General features: G+C 53.2%; 1 protein-coding gene across 1 annotated transcript in view; it reads right to left on the reverse strand.

Moving 5' to 3' along the window:
- The window catches only part of NPHP4 (nephrocystin 4), a 110415-nt gene that overhangs the window by 81863 nt on the left and 10106 nt on the right, over nucleotides 1-18446 (reverse strand). The window contains exons 3-5 of the mRNA XM_042953308.1: nucleotides 12015-12167; nucleotides 4057-4229; nucleotides 2878-2942 (exon numbers count right to left, since the gene is read on the reverse strand). Coding sequence (XP_042809242.1) covers nucleotides 2878-2942; nucleotides 4057-4229; nucleotides 12015-12167 — 391 coding nt within the window. The remainder of the gene's footprint in view (nucleotides 1-2877; nucleotides 2943-4056; nucleotides 4230-12014; nucleotides 12168-18446) is intronic.

Here is an 18446-nt window from a genome sequence, read left to right on the forward strand (position 1 = left end):
CATCATCGAGCCCACGGAGCAGCAGGACTGGGACCTGGGAGCAGCAGCCTCTGAGATAGAGCCCAGCCCTCAAGGACAGACCAAGACACAAACACCGCGATACCCACAGCACAAGGGAGAACGGGACTGAACCCCAGGTAGGTGTGGACAGCAGATAGCGGACCAGGGAAAGTGAAGAGGGAGAGCATCCTGGAGGAAGAGACGGCTAAAGAAGGGTTCGGAGGGGCGCCTGGGTGGTTCAGTCGGTTAAGCGTCCGACTTCAGCTCAGGTCACGATCTCGCAGTCCGTGAGTTCGAGCCCCGCGTCGGGTTCTGGGCTGATGGCTCAGAGCCTGGAGCCTGCTTCCGATTCTGTGTCTCTCTCTCTCTCTCTCTCTCTGCCCCTCCCCCATTCATGCTCTGTCTCTCTCTGTCTCAAAAATAAATAAACGTTAAAAAAAAAAAATTAAAAAAAAAAAAGGGTTCATACACAGAGCTCGGGAAGATGGAGGGAACATCATCAACAGAAACTGAGGTTCAAGGAAGGGCGGTGCCCAGAACCACAGGGCCCTGGAGTTGAGACGGACCAGAGACAGGCCCTCTACACAGCCCCCCAAAAAAGTCTTGCTGGGACTTGATTTCTTCCACTGACAGGAGCCTAAGCACCTACTACAACGTGCTACACGATTTCATAAGAAATGAGCTAAATATGACCTACTGCATTCGTTAGAAAACGAAATGAACGAAAACTGTATATTTAATACCTAACCACCACAGACACAGGGTCTGCTGCCTACTTTAAGATTTAGATGCCCTGAAAGGCACTCTCCGTATGGCTGGTTGGAAAGACGCTGGCCGGGCCTCCATGGAGGGAAATCAGGAGAAATGTTACAAACTAGTCCTCAGACCCAGCACCCCGGCTTCCGGGAGTTCAACCCCCAGCTGTGCGGGCACGCGTGCAAAACGGCAGCTGTCCACACCAGCAATGTTCCCAAACTCTGTCCCCTGGGTCCCCCAAGGTTGGCTCGCAAGACCACTCAGTAAAGCACGGAACGCGACCTCAACGACAGCACACGGCCGCAGGAAGAATGGGGGGCACTCCAGGGACCAACAGGAAGACTTCACTAAGGTAAACTGTCAAGGGGAAAAGAGGAGGCAAAAATGAGAGCCCAGAAATGTGTTCTTGCCTCTGTCCCACACGAGGGTCCTAGAGACACCCAGGGGTGCAAGGGAGGGAGCAGAGCAGCGGGGGAAGGCCTCACTGGACCTTTTTAAACTTTTTTATGCTGTTTTAATTCTCAACCATGTGAATGTGTTGCCCATTCGAGCAAGAAATCTGTACATTTCGGGAAATGCCCACGAGAAGGTGACCCTCATGCTCTCAGCTCCCAGCACACAACCTTCCACTGCTGCCCCAGGACAAGCCGCTGGCTGTGCACATCTGTCTAAAGGTCCTGATCCTGGGGCGCCCGGCTGGCTCAGTCGATGGAGCATGTGACTCTTGGTCTCAGGATCATGATTCGAGCCCCACCATTGGGCACGGAGCCTACTTAAAATTAAATTAAAAAAAAAAAAGTCCTGATCCTAAGGATGCTCCAGGACACAAAATGCCAGCAAAGTAATGATTAGACTCAATTAAGAAATAACCTAAAAGTCAATTTCTATCAATAAAATTAAGTTTCAGGGGCACCTGGGTGGCTCAGCTGGTTAGGCGTCCAACTCTTGATTTCAGCTCACATCATGATCTCAGGGTTCCTTGCGAGTTAGAGCCCCGAGTCGGGCTCTGCACTGACACCAGAGGCTGCTTGGGATTCTCTCTCTCTGCCCCTCCCCTGCTCGTTCACACGCATGGATGTACATGAGCTCTGTCTCTCTCACCCTCTCTCTAAAATAAGTAAACTTTAAAAAAAATATCTTAGGTCGCCTGGGTGGCTCAGTCGGTTAAGCATCCAACTTCGGTTCAGGTCACGATCTCCCATTCCGTGAGTTCCAGCCCCGTGTCGGGTTCTGGGCTGACAGCTCACAGCCTGCAGCCTGCTTCGGATTCTGTGTCTCCCTCTCTCTCTGCCCCTCCCCACTCACGCTCTGTCTCTCTCTGTCTCAAAGATAAATAAACATTAAAAAAATGTTTTTGAATACTTTAAAAACTAAAATAAAGTTTTGGACTGATTGCTCCTCTGTAATGAAATTTTCACCAAATTCAGTGGGCAGTGGAAGGTGTGGGATTGGTTCGATTTTTAACTCAGGCCACGGGGCAGGCTCAAAGTTCCTGTCACAGAATCCGGCAACAAGTCTAAGACAAGAAAAGCCATCCTCCCAAACGGATCCACCTCTGACCACCTGACCCCTCCACACCCCCACCCCGGGCCTCAGAGATGTTCTGCCAGGCGCCCCCATCCATCTGTCCATCCTCCACACGGCTGCTGGACCTCGTGGGGGACGGCGGGAGGCCCCGCAGGACGCTCCTCTGCGGTCAGGCACAGCTGGAAGGCCGTGCCGTGCCGAGAGGAACGAGCGGGCCTCACGGCGAAAGGTCTCTGGTGCCCGCGTGGCCGGTGACCGACAGCAACTACCCCGCCTGGTGGGCAAGGCTGCCGCCCCGGCGGCCAGGAGGCTCCGGGGCTGCTGTCCCAGGGACGTCCGCAGGAAGCAATGCCCTCCTCTCAGGCTGGCACGTTAGAGTTCCTTCAGTTGTGTCCAAACTCCAGGCCCGTGAGAAGTTTTGCCCTAATTCACTAAATAAAGCCGCTAAGCTGATAGGTTTACACGGAGAAAGATCCCAAGATGGACTGAGGGCAGAGAGCACTCAGAGTTACAGGGTGAACCAGTGCTGCTGAGGACGGCAGGACCTTCCGCGGCAACACCGCGGGCCAGGCCGGGCCACGCCTCGTCGCTTACGTTCTACGGGGTCGTGGAGAAGCGGGTGCAGGAGGGCTCGGGGGGTGCCGTGGTACAGCTTCAACCTGCAAGACACGTCCAGGGGGTGCACGTCAACTCTCCGCGTCTGGCTTCCAGTCACCAGACGCCAGCCACACGTCTCGGAAGGAAAGCACGCAACTCGCCAACCGCCCCACACCTACTAGAGCTTTCTACACACCAGACAATCACACCTTCCGCAAAGAAGAGAGATGGCCAAGCGAAGCAGCAGCCCCCCCGTGCCACCCACGCCCCTGGCGCCCCCCACGCCCCCCGTGCCCCTGGCCACACACTTCCAGCACACGGACAGCCCGCCCCCACGCACCCAGGTGCTAGAAAGCTACACCAGGGAAATTTATAACGTTCTGAAATGTCCCAGCAAAGACAACTTCTGAGGAAGTGCCATGGTTGTGTATCCAGACCACTGGTTCTCAACCAGGGGTGAGACTGCCTGATATTTGGTAGCGTCCACAGATATTTCCAATGGTCACAAGTGGGGGGAGGAGGCTGGGAGGTTTCTGGCACCTAGTGGGTAAGGCCAGAGATGTTCTCAGAGATCCTGCAGCACATAGGATGCCCCCCAGCAAAGACTTATCCAGCCCCAGGCGTCAGTCCGCCAAGGCTGAGAGGCCCTGCTCCAGAGGGACGACATTAAGCGTCAACCCCGGCCGGCGTGGGGACACACGGTCTTCTCCATCGTGGTCTGTGCGGCTCCTGGACAGGGCCTGGCGCCAAGTGTGTAGGGAGGAGTGCCCGCTGCTCACCGGCTGCGTGCTCGAGAACGTATTTGGTACCCCCGCAGCCTTACGAGATGCACACCGTTCTCTCTCAGGCACACACGAGGGAATTCGGAGCCAAGAGTCCAGGTGCCTGGCCTAAAGCCCCCCAGGACTAAGTGAGAGCCTGCACCCGCCTTATACCACCCCCACGCCCAGGGCCAGAGCCGGCCCCACCCCCATCTAAAGGACAACTCCCCAGCTTACTCAGAAATGGCAAACCCAGCTACTCCAAAGCAAAAACCTCCCACAGTACACACCGTTGGGAACAGACCACGACACAAGTGGACAAAGGGAAAGCTTTCTGTGTGGGGGATGATGAGCGGTTAACTCTCCCCAGAGTGAGGCTGGAAAATCCCCAGGATAAAGAAAACGAGGCAGATACCGCTTGTCCTGGGAGGCTGAGGTAGGAGACTCCAGCTTGTTGCCGAAGATCCGAAGAATTCCGAACCCACATGACAAAGCCTGGAGGGAGCCATCCGGCCTCCTGCCCTCGGTGACCACTTCGACCACAGCCACGATGTTAGGGTGGTTTAAGGACGTGTGAAAATACAAGGACTGCAAAACAGAAACCAGAACGTAGGTGATGGACTGTCCTGCAGGTCCTAAAATGCCGCAAACGTGTCTCCTCCTGGGACACACCTCCTTCTAGGGCCCTGGAGCAGAATAGCTCCGTCGGAGTCGGAAGCTGGCATCACGGCTTTTCATTCGGACGGGAACGAACGAAGCTGTTCTGTTCCAGGAGCTCCCATCCACTCCCATCCACTCCCATCCACGGAACGTGCCGCAGGCCCTGCACCTAAAGGAAGGCAGGAGCGACTTCACGCCCCCGTCTCCTCGTGGGAACCAGTCACTGCAAACACACACGCCTGCCGACCCGTCCCACAGAACACTCACCGCCTGAAACTTCAACCCAGCTTGCCAACGTCGACCCTAGTCCGTTTTCTGTGCAGCCGTTACGAAGTTCCACCAAACCAACTGTTTCAACTAAGCAGGATCCTTAGATTTCTTGAGATGCTATGTAATCATCCCCAGTTCAGAGCCCAACTAACATCTTTTTACGACAAAAATCACCTCGACAGCCTTTTCTTACAAGACTGTTTTTGGACCTAAGCCAAGTAGACGGTATTCAGGTGGCTCCTAAAAGGTTTCCCACCTGTCACCTTTCCGCTCCATCCTATGCAATCGGAGCCCCAGCTGGGCCCTGTCCCGCCCCGCCCCGCCCATCCTGGGGGTCGTCCTGGTGGTGGCCTTAAGGGAAAGACAACAGAGGGGAGTCAGAGCCACCTGCCTCTCCGCCTGGCTGCCCGGTGGCGTTCTCCGTTGACACAGAAGAGAACGCGCCTCCGCTCCGTGGGCTCTGTGGTTCTTTTATTTGGTGAGCCCAGCGCAGTCACCTCTGTTTAAAGCTAATAAACGGCGTAGGCACCGAGGATGCGGACAGGATCGCGGCCGGGCTTCGCAGGTCAAACCTAGACAGAGGTGCTGAGCTGTGGCTCTGCACTGGGAGCGTCCCCGGAACTGCGTCCGCACTGGGGGAGAGTGACGGGTGAGAGGTCACCCCCTTGCACACATAGACCCCCCCACCCCAGCCAGGGAGCAGTAAGGCAAGGCCACGCTGGGCAGCTTCAATGTGATTTAACCGTGGACTAATCCCCCATTAATGAGTCATTACCAGAGTGTCACCGAGAAAACGTTTCCTGTAATCACAGACTGTCAGCCCAGAATAACAGAGAGACACATTAAAACATCAGCCATGAGATATAAATCGTTATTCTATTATCTTTTATGGCAAAATGATGAAATAATGGCCACTCACAGCTGACAGGTGGTGGGACCAAGAGAGAATTATGTTTCTGTTTCCGAGACTCAAGAACTGTTTTTGAACGGCCAGCCGCAGCGTCAGTTTGTCACCATCTCACCTGTCCTATCAATACCTGGGTACGTCCGTGTTAGCAACACCGCCCGCTTCTCCTTTCGGCAGCGAAACAGATGCTCCGATGCAAAGCCACGAAGGTCCCCCACTCGGAGGTCACCCTGACACTGCTCTGTCTGGAGCAGTAGCACCAGCTGTTCAGCAGGTCCAAGTTCGAATTTAGGGCCGCGGCCCTTCCCTGCCATCTGCCCCCGAAGACGATGATTTGAGACCGGAAACGACGACAGCAGAGCCCCGTTGCTGTCTGTCCCCAAAGACCTCACCTTCAACCAGGAGCGTCGGCCGCCGGGAGCACAGCATGCCGACCGTGACCCGAGGCCTAAAGGGTGTTACCCTGTCACTACTGACCGTGAAGGGCGCGTGCTCTTTTCCAAACGTCATTTATGGAGCCTTCAGTGTGGGGAGAGCACCGTGCTGAAGAATCTCTAAGGAACCTGAAGACACGACCCCACCTCCCAGTTCAGAGCTCAAAGGTAAGGCTAGCCTCGGCAGGTATAAAACACATACCCAGTGCAGAACCCACCAGAAGCCTGTGGAAGTAAAAAGGCTCCCAGGGGTGAGAGCACAAAGCAGCCATGGAGCTTCTCAGAAAGAACACAACAGGCCCCAGGGTCGCCTGTGCCGAGCCCCGGTCAGCAAACAAGGCAACGCCTGACCTAGTGTGGTCTCCACCTCTCGGGCATGTAACCTTTAACCCGGCAATCTGGGACTCCCTGGTCGGTGCTGGTGACACAGACCGCCTGGTTGACCCCTGCCTTCCCCCCACAGGAAGGGGACCTCGCCCGAGAACAATGTTCTCTCTGCAGAAACGACTTTTTCCCACCCTGTTCTATGAAAGCCCCGCACTCTGTCCAGCTCCCCGGAGCTCCTTTCTATTTGCCGGATGGGATGCCGCCCCATTCATGAGTCGTGAATACAGCCAATGAGATTGTCAAATTTACACAGCTGATTTTTGGTTTTTGGGGTTTGTTGGTGTTTTTTTTTTTAGCTTAGTTATTTATTTTGAGAGAGAGAGAGAGAACACTCAAGCAGGGGAGGGGCAGAGAGAGGGAGAGAGAATCCCAAGCAGCCTCCACACCATCAGCACAGAGCCAACACAGAGCTCAGACTCACAATCCACGAGATGGTGACCCGAGCAGAAATCCAGAGTCGGACGCTTAACCAACTGAACCCCCACGGCCCCTGATTTTTGTTTTCTAACGAGCTTTAATACTCTGGTCGCCTTGCGGGGACCTTCCCCAGGAGGGCAAAGCGGGGCCAGCCCGGCCCACCCGGTACCGAGGTGCCATTCCCACCTTGCAGCACGCGATTGGACTCCGCCAGCACTCCCGCCAGCACTCAGCTGAGCCAAAACTTCAAATAAGCCCTTCAGTGTAAGGATGTCTAATTAACACCACGAGGCAGGCTGCGAGAGGAAAATCCTGTGCATCAACTAAAACCGCGTGATTAAAAGTTTGAGTCAAGCCCATCAAATTACCTGCAAGAGAAGAACTCTTGGGACTGAAGAGGGGGGCTCTCGTTCACTCCAGTCACATCCCCACTCATCTACACTTGACAGGATTCCTCCCTGATGGGGTAAACAGGTTAATAAATCATGGAAATGCTCCTGTCTTCACGCCTTCATCTTCCAAAACATGGACACCATTTTGCCCAGGGGCCAGGTCCTCATCTCTCACCCACATGACAGAACTGAAATGGGGCGTCTGATGACGCGCCGTGATGGAGAGGCCGCGGCCACGCGTCCCCAACTGCACTGCCACTCGACCTGCTCGCTTCAGTCGCAAGCGGAAGGCTGGGCGGCAAGGCCAGGGAAGAGAGGAGCAGAGATGGCAACAGTGTCTTCGAGCAATTCTTTTCCAACAAGCCTTTAACAGAGAATCTTCAGGAAGGCAGATGGCTTATCAACACTTCCTGCGGCCTCCCACTTGAGGCTCAGATGGTTTCCTGTGCACTTCCCACCATGAGCCCGAGTGCCCCGAACCCGGGGACTCTGTGACACAAAACTCTCCTCTGGGAAACACAATGTCTCCAGCTCCAAAGTCAGAGGCTTCTGTGCACCCAGGGCAGAGCCCGCCATCACCCACAGCACACAACACACAACAGGGCCAGCCCCAGGGGTCAGCCCGCCAAGGCTGAGAGGCCCTGCTCCAGAGGGACAACGTAAGCGTCAACCCCAGCCGGCGTGGGGACACACGGTCTTCTCCATCGTGGTCTGTGCGGCTCCTGGACAGGGCCTGGCGCCAAGTGTGTAGGGAGGAGTGCCCGCTGCTCACCGGCTGCGTGCTCGAGAACGTATTTGGTACCCCCGCAGCCTTACGAGATGCACACCGTTCTCTCTCAGGCACACACGAGGGAATTCGGAGCCAAGAGTCCAGGTGCCTGGCCTAAAGCCCCCCAGGACTAAGTGAGAGCCTGCACCCGCCTTATACCACCCCCACGCCCAGGGCCAGAGTGTCCACTTTTTAATTTTTTTTAACATTTATTCATTTTTGAAAGACAGAGAGAGACAGAGCACGAGCAGGGGAGGGGCAGAGAGAGAGGGAGACACAGAATCCGAAGGAGGCTCCGGGCTCCGAGCTGTCAGCACAGAGCCTGACACCGGGCCAGAACCCACAGACCGGGAGATCATGACCTAAGTTGAAGTTGAACACTTCAGGCACCCCTAGAGTGTCCACTTTTAAAGAGGAAATCACATGGCTGTCACCGCCTGACGAATCAGGACCATTTGAGAGTGGATTCTCGTGGCACTGGCATGGTAGCAGAGGCCACCCCACTAGCTGTACCTCGAGCTCAGGCCGCTGGTGTACCTACCCCTGTAGCAACACCAGGGGCTGAGGGGAGCCCTGGAGGCAGCCAGCCCGGTCTGCATGGTGGCGGTCCTGTCTCCCATAAAACACAAGGAGGAGGAGAGACACCTGGGTGGCTCGATCAGTTAAGCGTCCGACCCTTGATCTCGGCTCAGGTCACGATCTCACGGTTCACGGGATCGAGTCCCGCATCAGGCTCCGTGCTGACAGTGCGGCACCTGCTTGGGATTCTCTCTCTCTCACTCTCCCTGCAGCTCTCCAGCTCTCTCTCGAAATAAATAACTTAAAAAATATACGAGAAGGAAACAGGACGCTGTCACTGAAAGCCTGCGTGTGCTTTGTTAGGGGGAGAGTTTAAAGGAGAACGACATACGTCTCAGAAGGAAAATGCAGAAACCGCACGGTACTTTGGCTTCCCAGATTATTTTTCAGAAGATACTTTTTGAGAGGTGGAACAAATTATTAACCATCTCAGCAGAAGTGAAAGGCAATTCCTCTGCACCAGGAGGGTCTCAAAGGACAGCACAGAACTCTGGTCTCTGAGCTAAGGGCTCCACCAGGCAGCGCCCGGGTGGCCGAGCCTGAGTTCAGGAGGCTGAGCCTCAGTGGGGGAGGCAGGCAAGCCTGAGGGGGGAGGTTGAGCCTGAGGAATTCATCACTCACGGAAATACCAGCTCAGGTTCAAGGCAAGACTTCTTTCTTCAAGGTCTTTCTCCAAGACGTTATTTGCCAAGCAATAAAGTCGGGACCCATATGACACTGACAACTGAGTAAAAACCCTGAGCACACGGGCTTTGCTCATTAATCCACATTTAGACTGGACGGCCATGGTGATTCCAAGGATGGGGGCCTGCTACTGGCGGCCTGCCCACCTCCAATCAGATCTCCCCACGCCACTGCCGACCGGTAAAACCAGAAAACACAAGCAATTAATAAAACCAGAAAAAGATCTTCGCCAAATTTCCGAATCCCCTCTAAAAAGGGCAAGTTGTACTTGTTTCCAGAGGTGCGTGGGCAGCAAGGGCAGACCCTCCTGTCTGTGGGTGCCACCACGGGAGTGCTCCCCATTTCCATGGCTCGCGTGCATGGAAACACGTATACACGCACACGCACGCACACACACTCCGCACGGGGTATTCTTTCCTTAACTAACTCGAAAGGAGCTGATTTTTCCGTATTCTGATCATCAGAATCAGAGAGGAAGTGCTGGGCCGGGAGGACTGTGCTCAAGGGCGCAGCAGGCCGGCCGGTTCCTGGGGCGCCACTGGCCTCTGCTGCTCGCCTTGGGCATAGCAGCTGGACAGCAGCCGCTTCCTGAGCAACTCTTCTGGCATCACCGCCCCCCAAAAACCCTCTGCTCACCCACTGGCCCTGCTGCACGCTCCACTTCAGCAACTGCAAGACTGGAGGGTGCAGAATTTTCCAGAAACTTTAAACACTGTGTCCTCACTAACGCACCATCCCCCGCCGCATGGCTGACTCAGCAGGAGACAAACAGCGAGGGAGGCTGAGCAGACGTGGAGGGCCCAGGACCGGGTGACATCTGACGCATCCCACGGCCGGTGTGGCAGCAGAGGCCTCTGGGGGAAGCAGTGCTGAGCCTGGACAGGTCCAGCAGGAGCAGGGCAGTTCCGGAGGCTGTTTTCTACGGTGTGGCCAGTTCCGTAGGCCACCATGGCCGAGCCACTCTGGGCAGAGCGTGGCCTGGGGGACGTGACCCTGCCGCTACAGGGAAGTCCCACCACTCGGCACTGGTCAGGGACAGGGGTGCCAAGGGGAGGACATGGGAGAGGGACTCGTTCCCAACCCACGACCGCAAAGCACTCAGGTGTTGATTTCAGGGCTCACCTCCACCCAGTGACACGAGGGGCCTGGGAGCGGGCACTCCCGGCCTCCTGACCTGCTGATGACTGTAAGGAGGGACATATAACACCGTCCTCTGGAGGAGGGCTGGGGGGACGGAATCACATAACGTGCTGTGAGCCAAGGCCCGCCCACGGCCCAGCCCACGGTGAACTCCCACGTCCACCATTCCTCATTCACGTCCACACCTCCATCATTCGCTGTGGTCATGTCACAAACCAGGCTTCCGTGGGCCTGACCGGACACACGACAAAGAGAAATCCGAGCAGCCTGGCCCTCGAAGGCCACCCCGAAGGCAGCGGAGGCTGAGCCCGGCCAGGTGATCCACGACCCCAGGGCCACGCTGCTCCTGGCGAACCTCTTCCAGCCGTGTCAGGGGCGAGAAGGCCATTCATCGCCCATGCTGACACAGCCCTATAAGGAGTTGTCCACAGACCCACACGTGGCTCACGTACGATGCAGCCAGCCAGACTCCTCAGTAGCATTTGCATAGGCTGTGTGACAACCTGAATATCAGACACATCTTTCGTCCCCAGGACACATGCTTTCCCAAGGCCTCATTTAACCTTCCTGACCTCTGGGGGCATGAGCGCCCTCCTACCCTGGGAAGGCAGGGCTCCAGAGGATGGATCCGCGCCCCGACCACAGCCCGAACCCTGGGTGGCAGCCAAATGCAGGGAGCGGCGTGCTCAGCCGGCCCCCCGCAGCTTCAGGACTGAGCCGGGACGGTCCCCAGCAGCAAAGGGGCACTCGGGCTGTGGTCACATGCGGTGACGCCTCCCAGGACGGCTGTGGTCACTGCCAGCTTCACCACTCACTGCACTACGGCTACTGCACCAGGCTCCCCTGAGCCCCGCTCGACACCCGAGAAGGATCAAGTCAACAGGGCACCGGCCCTCTCCACACCTGTGACGTCCCCACAGGAGCCCAATCAAGCAGACGGGCCACGTCGGGAAGCTGGTGCGTGTGTGACCCTGCTCTGCCTGCAGCGTTGGCTTCGACGTTCACTCAGGGGAGCCCCTCCTTCTTCCCCTCCCCGCAGAGGTCTCCCCGTCCCCCCGGGGACAGCAGCGTACCGGCCTCCTTTGGAAGCTCACCGCAACTTACAATGACTCTGTTACCTGCTTCTGCGCGTCACCCCCCTTCTGCGCGGTGAGCTCCGTGACCGTGCCGTCCACCCTCACCCCCGGCACCCAGCCCAAGGCCTGAATACATGCTTGTATTGGGGGCAGCCGGACAAAGCCAGAAACCACCGGCCCACGGGGCAGGGGCCAGTGACGTTAGCAGCAGTGCCAACGCAAGCACCCAGTGTGGACACAGAAGGCGTGGGTCCCAGTCCAGGCTCTGCCCCCTGCCACCTGGGTAAGTCGCCTTCCCTCCTGCTAAGTCTCAAACACCCGTCTTGAAGACAAAGAAGGAAACCAAACTGAAAGAAGAAGGGGGACAAGGAGGGTGAGAGAAAACGGGGGAGTCAGTGAGACCGATAATCTCCTAACTTTGCTCCACGAACTCCAGGGTTCCTTGAAGGTGACAAGACCCGCGAGTGTCCCCCGCCCCACTGCTTGGACCAGAGCCACACGCTCTCGTCTGCCCGGGACACGTGGCTCCCGCACCGGTTGGGTCTGGAAATGGAGTGCCCCAGGGCTAAGACCAGCTTTGCGGCCGCGTGCCTCAGGTCTGAGATGCACAGGGCGTGTGCTTGGCCCCAGAGCAGCCCCGCCCGCCGACAAGGCCCACCTCGTCGAAGACGATCCTGGACGGCTGCCTGGAGAGCTGCTCCACGGGCCTCACGGCGGTCTTCCACGTCCTCCCGAAAAAGTGTCGGTAGGTGACATCAAAGAGGGACACGCGCAGACAGCAGCCCACCTCCGAGAGCATCTCCAGCACTCCCTGCGAGACAGAAGGTGCCGGCCCTGAAGGCTTCCCGACGTCACGAGCCATGCCACACGTGCTGACCGGCCAGCCTGGGAGAACTGGGACACTCAGAATCCACCGGTTTTAGGGGTCAATATCCTCTGGGGAACTGCCTCTCCCGTGGCTAGTGCTCTTGGGGTGGGGGTGGGGGGTTATGCGTCAAAGGGCTGGGCCCTCCCCTGGCCAATCCAAGCACTAAAGTCCCAAGGTACAGACAACATGGGCAAAAGACTCACCCAGTGCCAATGAGACACAAGAGGCCACGGCTGAAGAGACACAGGCACCTGACACCACACGGGCCCGAGAGAGAACAAGCCCAGGTTATGGCACTTGAGACCCTAGATCAAGCCACACCTGAAGTTTGTCCTAACTATGGATTTGCCTGTTGTGTGAGCTCTCTCTAACTTAAGCTGTTTTGAATGGGGTTGTCCTTATTGTTTGCAAACAAATGAGTCCTTCTTGATATAATCACAAACTCTAAATCCTCAACTTGTCAGAATTATTCTGGGGTGGTATTAGCAAAGGAAAAGCAGATCTTTGAGGACTGAGAAGTCATGGCTGCCAACACAGACGAAAACACCCAGGGACTGTAAACACAAGCCATCTTCCCAGAGCCACACAACCTACAGTGAGGCTCTCCTTTGTGCTCTTATCGTCTGCCCTGGAACCAAGAAATGGTTTTCATTCATTCATTCACTCATTCATTCATCAAACATTCATTAAGCACCTACTCTACGCATCTACTCTGTGCCAGGCACTGTTCCAGGCACTAGTGAGACAACAGGGAACAGGGCTCATGTAAAGAACAGTAAGAGTGGGGGAGACGGTGGGTGTGCATTTTAACAGGATGGCCAGGGGAGGTCAGGAAAGACGATGTTTGAGCTGAGAACTAAGGGGAGGGGAGACACCAGGCAGAAGGAGCAGCAAACCAAAGGCCCTGGGGCAGAGGAGAGCCGGGGTTCTCAGCGACCCTGGAGAGCCTGCACCAACCATACTCAACTGTGTTAACTAGTTTTTCTGACACTGTGTTCTTGGTGCTCTGGCACCTGGGGCCTCACCACAGGAGACTGACCGCCCCCCCCCCCCCCCCCAGGACCGGCTAACTCCTACACAGAGTAAATGACTTGCCTTCCAGAACGTCTCTGATATGCAAACTGGCCAATCCAGAGTCCAGACTCCCATCTGGTCCCCTATCTGGCTCCTAGCCTCCAGGAGGCCACGGAAATGATTCACACCCACCAATCCTGAACCTGGTCAAGTGCTCACCCTTCCTTGTGCCTTCCCTCCCATGAAAGCCAAGGTGAAGACTCTTGGCTATGGTCTTCCCGGCTGCTCTGCCTCTTGACAGACCCCATGACACCCTGGTGCCACCCCGCATGGCCCTATGTGGCCTGGCATACCCCGCCTCTTAGGAATAGTAATAAACTGTCTTCTCAATGTTGCCCTCACCCCACATAGGTTTTTTTTTTTTTTAAGTTTACTTGAGAGAGAGAGAGAGAGAGAGAGAGCGCACAAGGGTGCAAAAGCAGGAATGGGGGAGGGACAGAGAGAGAGAATCCTAAGCAGGTTCCACACTGTCAGCACAGAGCCCAACATGGGGCTCGATCCCACATGACCTGAACCAAAATCAAGAGGTAGATGCTCAACCGACTGAGCCACCCAGGCACCTTTCATGACATGGGTTTTAAAACTAGGCCCCCCATGGGGCACCTGGGTGGCTGAGTCAGTTAAGTGTCTGACTTCAGCTCAGGTCATGATCTCTCAGTCTGTGTGTTCGAGCCCCAGGTTGGGCTCTGTGCTGACAGCTTGGAGCGTGGAACCTGCTTCGGATTCTGTGTCTCCCTCTCTCTCTGCCCCTCCCCCACTCATACTCTCTCAATAATAAATAAATGTTAAAAAAAATTTTTTTTTTTTAAATAATGATATATCACCTCTAACCTCTCAGGTTAGCAACAATCAAAAACTTTGACAACTTCTGCCACAGGATGGGGGAAATAGGCATTCATGTACAATTTTCATGGGCATATAAAATGTTACCATCTCCATGGAGGGCATCTGGCAATACTGAAAATCTGATCAGATGCACCCTTTGCTCTAGCAACTCAGCTAGAATTTGTCCTCTGGATACCCTTAGACAAACCCATAAAAATATGTGTATAAGAATATTCCCTGGGGCGCCTGGGGGGCTCAGTCAGTTAAGCATCAACTTCAGCTCAGGTCATGAACTTGTGGTTCATGGGTTCGAGACCCATGTAGGGCTCTGTGCTGATAGCTGGGAGCCTGGGGCCTGCTTCGGATTCTGTGTCTCCCTCTCTCTCTGCCCCTCCCCTGCTCAAGCTCTCTATCTCTCTCTCTCAAAAATAAACAAACATTTAATAATAAATAAATAAATAAATAAATAAATAAATAAAACAAGGTCCCCCTGTGTAACTGCAGCAACCGTGAGGGAAGAGGGAGGGGCCGGATGTGTCATTTAACTCAGTGGGGGTCCTCACAATGTACAGTGTATCAAACCCCCCACTGGGCACCTTAATTAAATAGCTCACAATTATTTTGTCAATTTCATCTCCCTCCAGCCAGCACCAGGAGCTCAGCGAGGATGGGCTGGATGCAGATGTGAGGGACAGAACCACAGAACAGGTAAGGATGGGGTGGCCAGCTGCCTCACGGTGCCCAGGCTTCTCCTGGGTCTAGCGCTCGTGAGTCCCATGTCCCTAGTCCCTAGTCCCTAGCAAAGGATGATGGCAGTGTTTTCTGTCCCTGGAAGCTGGGAGCGAGGAAGCAGAAAGACAGCAAACAGGTAGGGAGGAGGCAGCCAAGCCTGGTTTCAGTCACGGAGTTGTGGGGACCTCCCCACTCCCCAGGCCTCCACACACCTCTCTCAGCATGGCCCCTGTCTCTCTAGCCACATCCCCTTCCCTCCTCCTATTCCCCCCAGCTACCTCTTCTCAGGAACCTCATTCCCGTGCCTTCCCTGACCTCCACCATCTAGACCCCTGCCGGTCCTCTGATCTTGCTTTCCCTTTCCCCGGGGTTCATCCAGTTCTCTGCTGCCCCCAACCAAGTGTGAGCTCTGGGAGGATAAGGGTCAAGAGTATCCTCCCGGATACTCTTCCCTGCCCCATCCTTAGGGCCTAGAACGAGACCTTGCCCCATATCAGTGCACTTGTCCCCAGGGGCCTGATCCTAAGCTTCCCCTCACTGCTGATGCTGCCCAGGGTGCCACCAGCAGCCTCTTAACCCTCCTTCTCTTCCCCATTCGTCTTCTCCCTTCCCCTCCTCCTCTCGCTCCTCCCCCCACCCCCTCCCTCCTCCTTTCCCCTCCTCCCTCCTCCCCTATTCCCTGTTCTCACTCCTCCCTGCCACTCCTCCCCCTCCCCTCCTGCCCCCTCCCCTCCTGCCCCTTCCCCTCCTCCTCCCTCCCCCTCCCTCTTCCCAATCCTTCCCCCTCCTCTTCTTCCTCCCCATCCTCCTCCCCCCTCCCCTTTCTCTCCCCCCCTCCTCCTCTCTCTCCCTCCTCTTCCTCCCATTCTCAGAGATGTAAGCACCAGCCACAACCTGCTAATTCCCAAACCTTTCCTGCTGACCTAGACCTCTTCCCAGAACCCAGACCCTAACCATCCTTCCACCTCTATGTGACTCCATACCCATTTCTAATCAGGTAGGTTTCTAAACAGTCTCTGCTGGTGTGTGAAGACAGAATGTGGGATGGTCATCTGTGTCACCCACACAGCTGCAAATATACAATTGTGCCCAAGAAACATCAAACTGAATTGGAACAGCCAAAGCAAAGAAGATCAATCAATGTTCATGGTAAAGTTAAACTCAATGGAAAAGGTAAGTGGGACAGCAAGAAAGACATACTAAAATTATTAAGAAAGTATCCTGAGTTCAAAAACACGTTAATATTTTTAGCCAACACCTTTCACAGGGAAGTTTGCTGTCATCTAAAGCTGTCAATTCCCAAAATAACTCAAATCGTACAAACTTTGTAAGACTATGCTTTTTACGTTTGTTTCCTACTTGGTCTTCTTTTATTTATTTATTTTTTTTATGTTTAAGGAGGCTTCACGTCCAGCATAGAGCTCAACACAGGACTTGAACTCACAGCCCCAAGATCAAGACCTGAGCTGAGATCAAGTTGGATGCTTAGCCACCCAGGCACCCCAGTCTTCTTTCAAGTGCTGTCTTTTCACTGATTTCTTGTATGTACAGCCAACCCTTGAACAACACAGATTTGAACCGTACAGGTCCACCTACACGTGCTTTTGTTTTATAAACACATCATAGGAGTGTAGATGTGTTTTCTCTTCCTTGTGATTTTCTTAATAGCATTTTCTCTCCTCTAGCTGACTTTATTGTAAGAACACAGTACATAACACATATAGCATACAAAATACGTATTAATCAACTGTTTACATTATTAGGAAGGCTTCTGGTCAACAGCAGGCTATTAGTAATTAGGTTTTGGAGGAGTCAAAAGTTATATGCAGATTTTTGATTTTGAGGGGGTCAGCACCCCAACCCGCATACTGTTCAAGAGTCAACTGTAAAAACTGTAAAACTTTCGGTTCCTGTGTTAAACCCCATCTGATTGTAAGGTACTAACTAGATCCTATGTCCCAATATTTTAAGGTTTTTTGTGTTAATATGCATGAGGGACATTAGTCTGTACTTGTGATATCCTCTCCTGATTTAGTTATCAGTTATGGGGGCTCGAAAAAAAAAAAAAAAAAAAAAACCAACACTGGAAAGCATCCTCTCTCTTCTATTTTCTGATAGAGTTTGTTCTGGAATTCATATTATTGCTTCTTTTAATATTCTATAAAATCCAACAGTGAAGTCATTTAAGTCTGGAGTTTTCTTTGGAGGAAGATGTTTGCTTATGAATTGTTTCTTTAATGAATACAGGACTATTTAGATTTTCTATTTCCTCAGGGCACCTGGGTGGCTCAGTAAGTTGAGTGTCCAACTTCAGCTCAGGTCATGATCTCACAGTTCGTGGGTTTGAACCCCATGTCAGGCTCTGTGCTGACAGCTCAGAGCCTCGAACCTGCTTCGGATTCTGTGTCTCCCTCATTCTCTCTGCCCCTCCCTCGCTCATACTCTGTCTCAAAAATAATTTTTTTTTAATAGATCTTCTATTTCCTCTAGTGTAACTTTTGGTAAATTGTGCTTTTCAAGAAATTTCTCCATCTCAACTAAGTTATCAAATTTCTTGGCACACAAGTGATTCATAATATCTCTTATCTTTTTTAATTTTTTAACATTTTTTCATTTTTTTGAGAGACAGAGACAGAGTGAGCGGGGGAAGGGCAGAGAGAGGGAAACACAGAATCCGAAGCAGGCTCCAGACTCTGAGCTGTCAGCACAGAGCCCAACGCGGGGCTCCAACTCATGAATGTGAAATCATGACCTGAGCCGAAGTTGAAAGCTTAACCGGCTGAGCTACCCAGGTGCCTCTCCCTTGACTATCATTTTAACGTCTGTAAGATATACTGTAATACTCCCTTCCTTCCTAATATTGGTAATCTGTGTTTTCTCCCTCTTTGCTCATGACCAGTCTTATAGGAGTTTGTCAATTTTATTAAGCTTTTCAAAGAACCAACTTCTAACTTTGCTGATTTTCTCTACTATTTGCCTTTTTAATTTATTGATTTCTGCTAAATAAGCAGAAATCTACCATTTCCTTCTTCTATTTTCTTCGGGTTTAACTTCTTATGTAGATTCTGATGGAGGAAAGAGATCATTGATTTCATACCTTTCTTCTCCTCTAACATAGTCATATAAAGCTATAAATTCCTTCAAAGGACTCAAATAGTTGCACCTCATAAATTTTGGTATGTTCTTCCATTCCTCACTTCAAAATATTTTCTAATTTCCCCATGATTTCTTCTTTGACTCATGGGTTAGTTGGTAGTGTGTTACTTTTCTGCTATTTGAGGATTTTCTAGATATCTCGTTGCTCATTTCTAATGTAATACCATACTAGTCAGTTGACGTATGTATACTCTATAAATTTCAATCATTTTAAATCCATGGAGACTTATTTTTATGCCCCAGCATATGGCCTATCTCAGTGAAGTTTCCACACTTGAGAAAAACGCATATTCTATTTGTTGGCTGTAGTGTTTTAGAGATAACAGACAGGTCTAGGTGGTTGGTGGTGTTTAGATCTTCCAAATCATTATGGGGCGTTTTTTGGTTTTTGGTTTGTTTTTGCTTTTTAAATTTTTTTATGTTTATTTATTTTTG

Source organism: Panthera leo, chromosome C1 (genome assembly GCF_018350215.1).
Source record: "Panthera leo isolate Ple1 chromosome C1, P.leo_Ple1_pat1.1, whole genome shotgun sequence".
Classification (NCBI taxonomy): Eukaryota; Metazoa; Chordata; class Mammalia; order Carnivora; family Felidae; genus Panthera; species Panthera leo.